Genomic DNA, 13,747 nt, shown 5'->3' with positions numbered 1-13,747 from the left:
GGGACAGAAAGCTTGAGGGGAGGGGAAGGGGGTGGGGGTTGAGGAAAGATTGTTCTTTTCTCTTTTTATCTCATTGTATATAACGTACAATGCCTCTTTTAATATCAACAGTGGGGACTCAGAGATTTGAATGTTGAAATGTTGACACAGTCATTTTTGTTGCTTGTTGCGTGTCTACACGTAAATTTTTTCAAATGTTAAATGCACTCTGAAAAATTGCTTTCAGTGGTTCTTACCTTCACTCAAACTTAGTGCCAAATGAATTGGGTTTTACAAAATAGAGGCAACATTTTAGTTTGCTTCTCTATGTCTGGACAGAGGCATCGTTTTGTATTAAACTTTTGACACCATCAACACACATGTTTGCTACACAAGTTACACCCAAATCCAGTACACACTAATGGACTGAGGGTATTAAGATGCAATCAGATGGAACAATATCCCATGTGCATAGTTGGAAACCTTGCATGACACTGCACCATATGTGCATTCTGCACACAAGCGCTGGTGTAACGATACACGCAGTGCACTGAGCTTTGCTTGTGAAAGCTTGTCTTTTTAAAATTCCTCTTTTACTCTCTCTTTCTCTCCGCCTCTCTCTCGCCCCCATTTTTGTTTTTCATTGTGTATTTGTGTACGCGTGCATGCATATAACATCTATCTGGTGGATTAAGAGTAATGCCCTGATCCCGTCGCAAACTGGGCCACTGCTGCACTGCTCCATGTACGCAGGGAGATGCCCTGTGTGAGAAACTACATATATTCACGTGTCATTCAGGTTGACGGGAAACAACAGGGTTATTTCTGCTGACCCTCGCTCCCCCAAAACCAACAAGCTGTCGTTCTTCCACTAGCGTGTGTGTGTGTGTGTGTGTGTGTGTGTGTGTGTGTGTGTGTGTGTGTGTGTGTGCGTGCGTGTGTGTGCGCTCAACAGAACACAAGGAAACAGCTCCTTTTTCAGAGGCTACAGTAAGGAGACAATGCTGAGTGGCAACCCAGTGCTTTAGTAAGCAGTCTGTACATTTTGAATCCGAGCAGTGGTTTAGGATTCTGCCCAGGGAGGCTCTTGGTAATGTGAAACTCTTTAGCCTCAGTTTGCATTACATCATTTATGTGTTATAAAAGCTGTGCATTTTTCCACAAAGCTTGAAAAACCACATAATTAAAAGAACAGTTTTTCTCAGCTACTGAAAATATGACATTTTCACACATGACATATTAGGCCTGAGTATAATATTGGAAAGAGAACTTGCTCATGTGGTGACTGATTGAACTGTCAACCTTCAACCATATTGCCAGCACTCCCATGGTCTTGAGGTTGACTGGAATCTAAAAGGTGGTTGGGTCAATCTCCCACAGTGACAGCACCGCTACTTTTACTTACTTTGGGAGCCCTTGAGCGAGGCACTGAACACCAAATGCTTAGACAGGAGCCTTTTTTGGTTACCTGCAAATATTTCATTTAGCTTTCACTCAGGTTCTAAGTTCAAAGGTATAGGTTTCTATAAAAAGTAACATGTTCTACCACAACATGGCAGGCTTGTTTTTTGTAAATTTAATGAGCGTAGTTTTTAATTTGGTTTTCAGTTTGGGCTTGACTTTTCACATTATCAGCTGATTTATAATTTTAAAAACAAAACCCCAAACCTTTGCGTTAATTAGTTTATTTATAAATAAGTTTTATTTAGGGCCAGTTGAAATGTGCAAGGTACCCTGTAATAAGCCTTGCACCTGCACACAAAGCTATACACATGTTTTTTTTCTTCATATTTGATGCATGTGATACATTTGAAAATATACCATATTTGCTAAAGATACATTACATGGTGTGGTATGTTGTACAGATTATAATGCACTTTGAGGCAAATTTGTGATGAGGGATTTTGGGCCGTGTAAATAAATCTGCTCAAGACTTGACTTTGGCAGCAACATAAGAAGGCTGAGGAGCTGTTATACATGTGTGTTAACGATTTGTGAGTTCAGGCATACTGTATCCGTAAGGCTTTATGTTTTGTGCCACATGCATGTGTGTGTCCCTGTAAGTATGTAGTTTGTAGTTGTCTGTTTTATATGTTTATGTATGTAAGCACGTGTAGTGCTTAGAGTAGACAAGAGATTAGATTGCGATAAGTATCTAGTTTCGTGCAAGCTTCATGGCTCCTTGTTGCTGATGGATGAGGCACCATTAGGATTTACTGGCATGAGATGAAGAGGCAGGGTCCCAGAGGTTAAAGGTTTCTGCCCTGGGGGATTAGTTAAGGGTGTGAAACAGAATCAAGCATTCTTTTCTTAGATGGATTGTGTTTCTTTTCTGTGATTGATTGGCATTGCCTGACTCACTGAAATTAGGGCTGGGTACCGAACATCAATACTTTTATGGCACCAAAAAAATCCAATCCTATGAGTATCGAAAAATTATTTATCTTTTGGTGCCAAATTTCGGTTCCAAAAGTGTCTGAGCGCGTAAGTGCAAGCTTATCTGTCTTCTCTGCATATTGACAAAGAGCGGAGCTCCGACCGACACACACACACACACACGGAGTGGTGCGGACCAAGTAAACTGTCTACAGTTTTGTTGAAGTCACAGTGAGTCACGGCGATGCCGATAAAGTGGTTCAAGTGTGGTTACAGTTTTTCAAAACTTCATGCAGACAGCTATATGATATTAGGCTCGTTCGAGATGAGCCAGATCTGCGCAGAATCGATCACCGGAGATTGCCGCCCAATGCATGCCGGTTAGATTTGTGTCCACACGTGGGCAACGATAATCTCGGGAGATCAAGGAGGCCGCAGTTTTTAGAGCCAGGCTGTCAGTACCCGATCCGTTCCACCTGCACAATCTGTTCTGCACACGCAAGATTTTCACGCATGCGCAGATGATAATACCGTTTTACGACCTGCCCGATCTGTTCCATGCTAGCCTCCACCCAAGCTAACGTTAGTTTAGCTAACAGCTAATTCGGCTAACCGCTAGCCGACAAATAACGCATGCGCAGAACAGATCGTGCAGGCAGAACGGACAGCTAGATTCAGTCTAAAATAACGTTAAGTCAGACATAATGGGAAAAGCAGGCTACAGCAAAATTAAGACTTTACAGTAACAATAAAGACAAGTATTGAGTGATTGTATTTTAAATGAGCACAAGTAAAGTAGAACTGACGTAACAGCTGTTATTTATGTTAACGTTTGTTTTGAAGTTTTATTTTGAGGGTCTTTTAAAAGTTTGCATGCTGTCTCAGCTAGCAGTTAGCCGAATTAGCTGTTAGCTAAACTAACGTTAGCTTAACTGTGGAGGCTGACGGACGGCAGACCGCTACAATCAGCTAGCGGTTAGCCAAATGAACTGTTAGCTAAAGTAACGTTAGCTTCCCAGTGGAGGCTCGGCAGACCGCTATAATCACCTAGCGGTCCGCCCGAATTAGCTATTAGCTAAACTAACGTGAATTAGCTATTAGCTAAACTAACGTTAGCTTCCCGGTGGAGGCTAGTGTGGGAACAGATCGGGTGGTGTCGTAAATCATCGTACCACAGCGCATGCGCAAACATCTTGCGCATGCGCAGAACGGATTGTGCAGTTGGAACAGATCGGGTACTGACACAGGCGCTGCAGTTGCTCTCCACCGACTGCAAGACGCAGGCCAACCCAGGGCATGCTGGGAAACGCCAGCCTCTCAGCTGATCTAACAGCTGATTGGTTCAGAATCGACTCAACATGATGACGTTCTACATAAACTTTTTATTGATTTTGAATTGGAGGGGTTTTAACTGTGATTTGTCTGATTTAAAGCTTATTCTGTACAGAACACATGTTGTGTGGCTGATAGTTATGTTTAGAAGTCAGAGAGACTAAATCCGTTCAGATTACGGATCATCTACAGTGTGTTGTTAATTAAAATCAGCAACAGATCGCATGTAGAGCATTTTGACAGCTACTCTGTCATAATAAAAACAACTGGAGACTGTGTACAAGCTGATATATGGGTCTGATAACATTTTATTAAATCGGAATTGGACCACAGTGTTTCTGTCGCTTCCTGTTCAGCCTGAAGGCCGCTGGAAACGGCTGGAAAACTGTCCGACTTGAGAGCGGATTTTTGTCACCGTCCCCCAGCTGCTGCCACCTGCTCTCGTCCACTTTACAGGCGAGGCGCAGTTCATCTCAAACTCGCCTAACAATGGCAAGCCGAAAGCGGTCGCGGTGCTGTTGACGTTACACTTCCTCTTAGACAAGCAGGCACAACAGTGGTTTCTCTGCCCTGATGACTGACTGACAGGCTGAGCTTGCAAGGCAAGGCACTTGTAATGATGTTATTCTGAGTGAGCAGTTTTACCAGATTTTTTTAATTTTGATAACTGTTTTGATTCACAATTAAAGTGGAAAATAAAAGCTTTGTGTTTAATGTATTTTTGTTGATGTTGAAATGGATTTTAAAACATATGGTATCGAAAAAAGTATTGTTAGGAACCGGCATCAAAACTGAGGTATCGAAATTGGCACCGGATCGAAAGATTTTGAACGATGCCCAGCCCTAACTGAAATTGCAAAGAAAAGGTAAGATCCTGGTTGACATTATTGCCCGTAGCCACAGTATAAAATGTCAACATCCGCTATCGGCTTTTCTCCTGTGGACTGAGAAGTGATGAACAAATGACCAAAAGGCCTTCAGTGTTACACTGGTAAACCTACTTGTCAAGTCTTAAGAGATCATTTCTGCATTTATTTTCTACCATTTAATTGTGTATCATGGCAGTTTTTACATGCATGGACCACAATTACAGATACTTTGTGTTGCCTTGCATATAACAACATAAGAAGCTCACTTAGAGATTTTGGGACATATGCTAATACTCTTTAATGCAGAGAATTTATTTAGATGAGCAGATTGATAACATTCTCCTATCGGCCCATTCAATGTGAAGCTGGAGCCAGCAGCAAGTTAGCTTAGCTTAGCATAAATCCTGGAAACAAATGAGATATTGGCTAACGTCTGAGCTCTAGAGATGCAGGAGAAGACACAAAGACAAGATTTATTATTATAATCATAATGATTATATTTATAGAGCATTTTTCAAAATCCACTTTACAAAGTGCTTCACAAAGGCAGCAAAAAAAGTCATTAAATCATCAGCTTTTAAAAGAAAACAGATGAAAATTTGGGGTCTAAAAATCAATACAGTGTAGGGAAAAACATGTTTTAAAGAAAATTAAAATTCAAGTCAAATCAGGAAAGGCTCCCAGATAAAAGTATGTTTTAAGAAGGGACTTAAAGGAGATCTCTGACTCAGCCGTGCTGTGTTTCAGAACCTTGGGGCCCTGACTGCTAATGCTCTGTCCCCTTTAGTTTTTACTGTATTTTTAAGACCTCTGCTTGAGGATCTCAAAGTATATATCGGCGCATACGGTACTAAGAGGTCAGAGGTATAGCAGGGAGAGATGCCACGAAGAGCATTTAAAGTAATAAATAAAAAGTAAAAAGCCAGTGTAAAGAGGCTAAAACAGGAGTAATGTGATCACGTCTCTTGGTTCTGGTTAAAAGCCTGGTTCGGTGCAGTCTGGAGTCGATCAATAGATTTTTCTTTTAGGCAAGTAAAGAGGCTGTTGCAGTAATCCAGGCATGATGAGAGGAAGACGTGTAAAATGGTCTCTGTTTCTTTAAAAATTAAGATAGATCGTATTATTTGTACCATGATGATATACAGCTTTCATATGAAAAAGGATGCAGAGGATTTACTTTTCATAATGCTCTGGTCAGGCCAGGAAATGTCATAAAATTTCATACCGAATAAAAGAATTAAAATATGGGAGGTTTTCTGTGCTGTTAAACTAATAAACTGGTCATTTTTTACCTTCAAGGCATTGGGAGGGTTAACATGGTTAGACAGTTTTTTTTATTAAAAACATAGCAGAAAAGTCTACAGTGATGTTGAGTAAGGAATACAAGAAATGAGCATAACTCTAATCACGCTGAAATTGTCTTTTAATTTTCTTATTTTTAATTAACATGCCACTTATCAACAAAACTAATTTCAGTCATTAGCTAAATAATTTATGGTTTATTTTCTGGAATCATTTATTGCATTGAAATTCGGCTCTCGTGTTGATGTATCATCTCATGCTCATCCGAAATATGACATTAAACCTTAAAAATAAAAAGGCTTATTTAAATGATTGACGACCTTTTTCCATCAACTCCAGTGCAAATATCTCTCCATAGAAGGTGACAGAAATGGGTCACATCACAAACATTTTCAGAAGTCATATACACAAAATGAAAATGCCAATAACAGCTATGTTATTATTTTAACTGTTAACCCGCTTTAGGAGTAGCCTACTGTTAATTGCCTACTGTTACTGTTAAGTCTGGGAAGAGGGCACAGAATATACTGTACTTTCAAATCAATAATCTCATACTCAGTTTTAGCACAGTGACCCTTTGGACTCCCTCAATAAGTTCTCCTTTGTTATCTATAAATGTCAATCCATGGATAAGGCTGAGAGAAGGAAAGTCCATGTTGATGAGAAAGAGAATGAAGCAGTTCTGCTGCCGAAGCTTCTTAGTATGCTGTGTCGCTGGCCTGCAGCAGTGAGGCTAGTAGCTGCTAGCATAGCTGTGCGCCCATCCGTGAGTAACAGGATCTGACCAGCGTTAGCTTAGCATTAGCTTAGCAGGTGCACCCGTCTGTGAAGAGGCCTGGAAAGCATCAGCTTAGCTCTAACTTAGCAGAGCAGTGGTCTGTGACTAATAGACTGTGACCAGCACTGAGAAAACCCTCTGTTCATCTTCATGGGAAGCCAGCCCTGACCCAGTAAAGTTGTGTACCCAGTGGGTAGCCCATGTGTTTCTAATGATCTGTGTATAAAAGAAGACCCCATTTGATTAATTCATCCCCTTGTGTTTCTAACAAATTAACCCTGATTAACTCGGCACTAGCCAGACCCTGGGGCAGCTATGGTGGGCTAAGTGGCACGCTAATTGGACATGCATTACTATCGGCAGTAAAAGTGCATTTTATTCTTTTGCTGTTGCATCATTGTAAAAGTGATGTTGTAAAAGTGATGTGTGGTGACGTCAGCTGAAAATTGTCCGAACAACTGCAGATCTGTTATCCATACAGAGAAGTGACAAGTCATAAGCAACATTTTATATGAGAATATTATATGTTTAAAAGAAATACAAATACAATACTCCAGATTTGGTTTTATCATTTTATTTATATTTTTAAGTGTGAAATGGTATCAAAAGTTAACAGCACTTAATTGTGTATACTGTAATTTAATTTTCTATGTTGAAATGGCCCATTATACCAAATGTTTTCCAATTAACACTTATGTGCTGCAGAAGGATGATAGCTGTCTCTCTGTGTTTATTGGCCCCAGCAATCCAATTTCATTCCAGGGCGAAAGCGAGCAGCTGATAATTTGCTCTTAATGTGTCGGTTTGATGTTAATGTGTTTTAAGTTATGGTTCTGGCCAGCTGCCCACCCACTCTCGAGGCTTACTATCATGGCCCTGGCTCAGGCCCTGATATTGGCCTCGTTCCTCAACTTGTCTGACAAGCCTGACTCAGTTCTCATTTGGAGTCATCAGCTTACCACCCACCACCACATACAACATTGTGCAGCTGGATCTTTCCCTGGCAAGGGCTGTAAATTACTCATTACATGCCTAACTATCAACATGAGCACACATATACACACACACACACGCGCACACACACACACACACACACACACACACACAGGAAAATGTGAGGCGCAGGCACAGATACTTGGCAAGTTGTACCAACATCCAAAGCAGCCTTTTCAGATGTGATCAAAACTTCCAACACGCAGACACAAATGCTCCCAAAAGCTATTCATGCACATAAACATGTGTCCACACAGACTCAGTAGCACCCAGGATCATCTATGAATGCGCCTGATATCTACCTGATCAGGAAGGTCAATAACCATTTATTCCCTTCCTTCTCTTAGGGATGATCCACTATTCAACATGAGAGCAGGAATAAGCCAAGTATTTAGCTCAAACACAGAATTAGCTACCATTCTTTCAGCTGAAACTATACTAAAGCTTAGTCATTCTATATTCTTATCTGTTATTTTATACTCCCTTGGTAATCCAGCATCTCAGAGCTTCTCTTTTCCAATTTGTAACTTTGATAGCTGCAGTAACGGACAGAGTGAGTTAATTTTGTGCTTTTTGTTGATTTGCTTTGTTGGGATAGGCCTGTCTACTTTATGCTTTTTTCACATCATATCAGTTAAGTGATTGAGGGCACACAAGATGAGGCATTAGGGCACAGAAATTGCAATGTTTTGCAGAGTTTTGGAAAAGATGTGTGGAAGTTCAGATCACTTGGCACAGTGCATCCCAGGATGAATTACACACGTCTTGTTTTATTATTATTTCTAACATTAATGGTCAGAGAACAGAACAATTCAAATCAAATAATTTAAAAACAAAAACAAACATTTTTCTCACATCTTATAAATTGGGATCCCGAGGATATAACTCATTCCACTCATTGTGTGTTGCTCAACACATTCATACATTTCTCTATCATAAAAATGTTTTAAAAATGTATTTTAAAACTTTACAACCTGAGATGTGCATCTTTTGTGCTTAGTTCCATCTGTTTTCCCTCCCAAATATGTACTTTCCATTCTTAAATGTATACAATTTTCCAATCTTAATACACTATATTCGTAAATCATACTCCCTGAAGGTTTTTGCTAGCATCTGTTCTTACAAAACTCAATCTCTCTCGCTGTGTCCCTCTAGGTTAAGACAGCATCTGCCAGCTACAGTATGTCCCTGTAGCCTCCTACAAAGTGTCATTAGCTTCATTTAGTCTTGCTATTTGTCTTTTCTGCTACTCCAGTGCATTTTTATTTAAGGATTTATTTAAGGGGAGTTTATCCAGAAAATGTTGCATTTGTCACGGTTTACTAAATACATTTACATTTTTTTTTTAAATGGGTTTGAGGAGAAGAATAGCAGAATATGTCATCAGTCCAGATTTAACCTGTATATCAGATGACATATTTGTGATGTATATATGAATTAGTCAATATCATTCATGCGCTCAAATTTGTATTCTAGGCCACCATCGTTCTGTGCTACCCAAATGCATTTATTTTATTTCTGTTTTTCAAAAAGACATTAAGACTATCTTTCATCCTGGAATCAAAGTTTATCACACGTCTTCTATGGCAAACTTTATGTAAGCCACCCTCCATTCACCCCCCCACACACACACACACACACACACACACACACACCAAGAGGGGAAAGATTGGCACTAATTCCATCTAAATCTCTTTCCGCGGACCCACTCGGTAGATCCCCCTCACATCCATCTTGGGTCATATTGAGGGAGAAGAGGAAGGCTGTGAGGAACGCCTGTTAACCTAAGCATGTGCCCCACTAGAACAAGTTCTTTTCCAAGTCCATCTTATCTTTCATCTTATATTCATGAAATAATAAACCTTCAGGTAGCTCTTCCCTCCCCTAAAAGTGCTACAAATATTGAAGTGCCCTTTTGAGCTTGAGCCCTACCTTCCTTGGCCTAAATGTCAATGCTTAATCCTACCAAGCAGCACAACCATAAAGAAACTGATGATCTTGGCAAAAGACACAACAGTCAGGAACATAAATAGAGAGCAGAGAAGTGCTACGAGGGTAGAGAAAGGAGGCAAACAGGGAGGATGAATGTGAAGAAAAAGTGATGGACTAGGGAAGGGAGATGAGGGAAAAGAGGAAGGATGAGAGCCCATAAAGAGAGGGGAGGAGGAAAAATAAGAGAGAAGAGGAGTTGCAAGAGTGAGAACAAGTGTGGAGCATACGGTTGCACCCCACCCCTCCCTCATTAAGTCAGTCAATGTGACAGGAAGACTTATGTAACACCCCAGAGATGGAGGGAGGAGATGGAGAAAGAGTAACAAGGATGAGGATGAAAGAGGCAGCAAGGAGAGCAGCTGTGAAGGGGGGCAAAGAAATGATTCAGTGGCAAAGAATTAGGAGCCAGATGAAAGATAAAGGGGCAAAATATGAGAAAGAGAGAGCGTAAGACAATTAAACAGGAGATATATTAAGAGAGAGATCCGGTTGGAGAGATGAAGAGGAGGGGGGAAAGATAAAAAAGCAATTGAAAGATCTACAGTACCGTGCCTTTTAGTATGGCTCTGCTGGCTTTACACTTTTCATTTGTTTTGTGGGGGAGAGATTAGCAAGAGGATTAAGAGAGTGAATCTCCCGCTCCTCATTCTTTCTGTTTCCCTCTCTCTTTATTCTCTCACTCTTTCTCTCTCTCAGATGGGCACACGCACATTTGCTCACTCGCTCATGCATCACACATGCGTGTAGAAATTGTGTGCCTCAATGATATACTGTACATATTATATATCATTCTTAGATGATTCTATCAATCTGGCAACTACTTTTCTGATTAATCGATAAGGCAGAAAATGTCAGAAAATAGTGAAAAGAGCCCGTCATCTGTAAACTGCTTGTTGTGATCAAGCCACTGTCCAAACCCCCAAAATATTTACAGGAGAAAATCTTACAAATTCTTACATTAATCAGTTTATTGCTATAATTGTATAATTGTCAGACGATCATATAATGATAATAATAATAAATATACACAAACTCACACAAGCACACCCATATAGTACAGTATGTGCACAGTTTGTGTATATATAGGTAAAGGCATATGCAAGGATGAAAGCAAGCAGACAAAAAATGTACACATACTCTCTCTTTCACACACACACACACAAACACACACTGTTCAATTCAGTGATTCAGGTAGATTTGGCCGTGAGCCAGTGAGGTGTAGAGTTGATTGGGCAGCTTGGGGCTCTCGGACCATGTTTGCCAGTACATCTGGCTCTCTCGCTCTCGCTGTCTTTATCTCACCCTCTCTCTCATATCCACCTCCTGTTCATCTTCCTCTCTCCCTCCACTTCTGCTCTTCATGCTCTCTCTTTCTTACCCGTTCCGCTCTCCATCTGTCTCCCTCCACTCTTTCCCTTTATCTCCCTCGCTCTTCTGTTCAGTCCTCCCCACTCTTTCAACACACACGCTCTCTCTCTCTCTCTCTTTTTTTCTCCTTCTCTGAAAAGCTTAGCTATTCTCTCTCTCTCTCCCTCCCTTCCTTTTAAACAGCAAAAAGCAATTTCTCTCCCTTTGTCAGGGCGGTTGGCGGTAAGCCCTTAAGTAGGGATTTTCTGGTTTGGCTGGAATGCCATTAGGCGAGCTGGCGGTGACGTGCCGTGACTGACGTGCCGAATCTTTTTGATGTCGTGATGTCACAATCCAGCAGAGGCTGTGGTTATGATATTGTTGGCGTCCCCAGAATGAGGGGCTTTAGTGGTCATGTCAGGAGTAAGTCTTCATAAATCCTTTATGGCACAGAAATATTAAGCTTCTTTGGTGGTTCAGGAACAGAGGGAAAAACATGGTGGAATGTGCACACACGTGCACAGAAAAAAAAGATGCACACAGGCACAAAGCCACCCACATAGAATTCTTCTTTTACACACTCTTTCTGTAGCACAAAGTCTCAACCATAAGTGTTGCAGATGTGTCATGTGTGAATGACAGATGATAGTAGTACAACAAGTGGAAATCTGGTACTTGAGTGCATTTAGAAACGCACAATAATCCATTAGATAGCCTAATATATAAATGCATGTGTGAATGCTTGTTAGTATAGTAGGAATGGTACTCTGAATGATTGTCATATTAAGAGCATTGACACAAACGGCAACATTGGGGGTTTGATCTTCACTTAACTTTTGTATACATCTTTCCACACAGCACCCCCCAGGTTTACGCGAACCCCAGAAGATCAAACAGGAGTCCAGGGGGGGGTGGCCTCCTTTGTGTGCCAGGCCACAGGGGATCCACAGCCCAAGATTGTGTGGAACAAGAAAGGCAAAAAAGTCAGCAACCAGAGATTTGAGGTATGATGCTGAGATACTAATGAAGGAAATGTAACTTTGTGTCTTTTTTGCACTGATAGTTCTGACTTCTTCTCATGCTGAAATGCTGTCAAGAGAAACCCGACCAGCTGTGTAAAATAGTTGTGTCTGAATAAAGCAGGATCACTTGTCAGTGGGGTCAGTTCTTGTTGTTTTCTTTTCTTTTTATACCTTTCTCACAGCAGACATTTTGACTTTCATGGCATTATTAATGGCTGTAGAGCTTAAACTAGGAGCTGCTTTGTGGTTTAATGATTTGTATAGCCTTGAGAAAAAAACACATTTGAAGACTTCACCTTGGGTTCTGGGTAATTTTTTACCAATTAAACAAGTAATCAAGAAAATCATCATCAGATTAATTAATAATGAAAATAATTCTTAGTTGAAGCTTTAAATGGCTGCCTTACATTTAAGTTAGCCTGTTTCAGAGCCCATATTGTACTTGCTCAGTCAAATTGCCTAAATGGAACAAAGTCATCCTTAGGGCCCTATTTTAACAATCTGAAACGCAAGTATCAAAGGTCAAACGCAAGTAGTTTTGTGGGCGGATCTCGGGCGCCGCTGCTATTATACCGGTGGGATAAATGACTCTTGCGCCCGACGCAAATCTAAAATGGGTTGTTCTGAAGTTGCTACATTACTCATAGGTGTGGTTTGGGCGTAACATGCAATAAACCAATCAGAGCGTTATCTCATATTCCCTTTAACAGCAGGCGCGCTTGTTCCATGCCGGATTGCTATTATAATGGCGGATTTGCCCGTGCTGCTGCTGGGGCATTTGGGTTAAGTGGCATCTCCTTAAGTCCTCTAATATTTCCTCATTTATGTCATCAACACATCCATGATTCATGGAAATGTTGTGTAAAACAAGGTCATATTTTTCCTTGTATTTATGTATGGTATGCAAAATTGGGAACTGCTGGGTCCGTGAGATGAGAGAAGCAAAGTGTATGCACGGTGTGCAAACTCTACATTACGGCCAAGCATGCGCCCTTAAAATAGCATCTGAATAAGTGCCACTGACTTTAGACCAGGTTTTTCCTGGTCAGTGGCGGAATTGTTTTCTGAAACTGTAAAATAGCACCAGGGAACGTTTGCGCCGAGACACATCTCCTCTTTTTGCTGAACTGCCCCCGGGAGCACAAGTTCATTCCCTAATTTACTGACGTGAGTCTGTGGAGGGAAAATGTCCGCTGTGCGTCAGGTGCAAAATAGGAATGATACATGCGTCGTTGTACAAAGTCAATTGCGCTGGGTGCAAGCTAGGGCCCTTAATGTTATTAGTTACACCTGTGCTTTTCCTTTGACAACAAATTAGAGTGCCCACTGTGAGAAAGATGTACTGTATTGTTGGCACTATATTGCAATGAAAGTTAAAATTTAAGTCAATAATGAGTGTTGTGTTTTGTTTTAGGCGGGAATACAAAAATAGCTTACCATATATGACCGGTTTGCATATAAAGCCAAAATTGTGCTGTTTGAGCAGTTTACCTGATTTTCTTCATTGGTACTCCAAAGGTTATAAAACAGTCTGAAATGCTTTCTACTCCAACTTTTTCATATGTCATGATGCCTTAGGCTACAGTTTATGAGATTCTTATATGATCAGCCTTATTAGTTTCCTGCAGGCTCTGACCTTTGATTTATTTCAGCACCTCACAAGTCACTCTAAGATGGAGATGTTGAACCAGCTTCTCTCCTCCCCAGTCAGTGTCACCCTGAGCTCAGGGTGCTTTTCCATTTTAATAAGTTGGGTT

The 13,747-nt window shown here is 40.8% G+C and overlaps 1 protein-coding gene across 2 annotated transcripts in view; it reads left to right on the top strand.

Moving 5' to 3' along the window:
• The window catches only part of ptprdb (protein tyrosine phosphatase receptor type Db), a 103,914-nt gene that overhangs the window by 25,188 nt on the left and 64,979 nt on the right, over positions 1-13,747 (top strand). For both annotated transcript variants that reach the window (XM_028592642.1, XM_028592634.1), the window contains exon 3: positions 11,827-11,972. In XM_028592642.1, the coding sequence (XP_028448443.1) occupies positions 11,827-11,972 (146 nt within the window). The remainder of the gene's footprint in view (positions 1-11,826; positions 11,973-13,747) is intronic.

Source organism: Perca flavescens, chromosome 2, assembly GCF_004354835.1.
Source record: "Perca flavescens isolate YP-PL-M2 chromosome 2, PFLA_1.0, whole genome shotgun sequence".
In the NCBI taxonomy this organism is placed as follows: domain Eukaryota; kingdom Metazoa; phylum Chordata; class Actinopteri; order Perciformes; family Percidae; genus Perca; species Perca flavescens.
The sequence above is the reverse complement of the archived record's forward strand: the minus strand, read 5'-3'. Positions and strand labels throughout refer to the sequence as shown.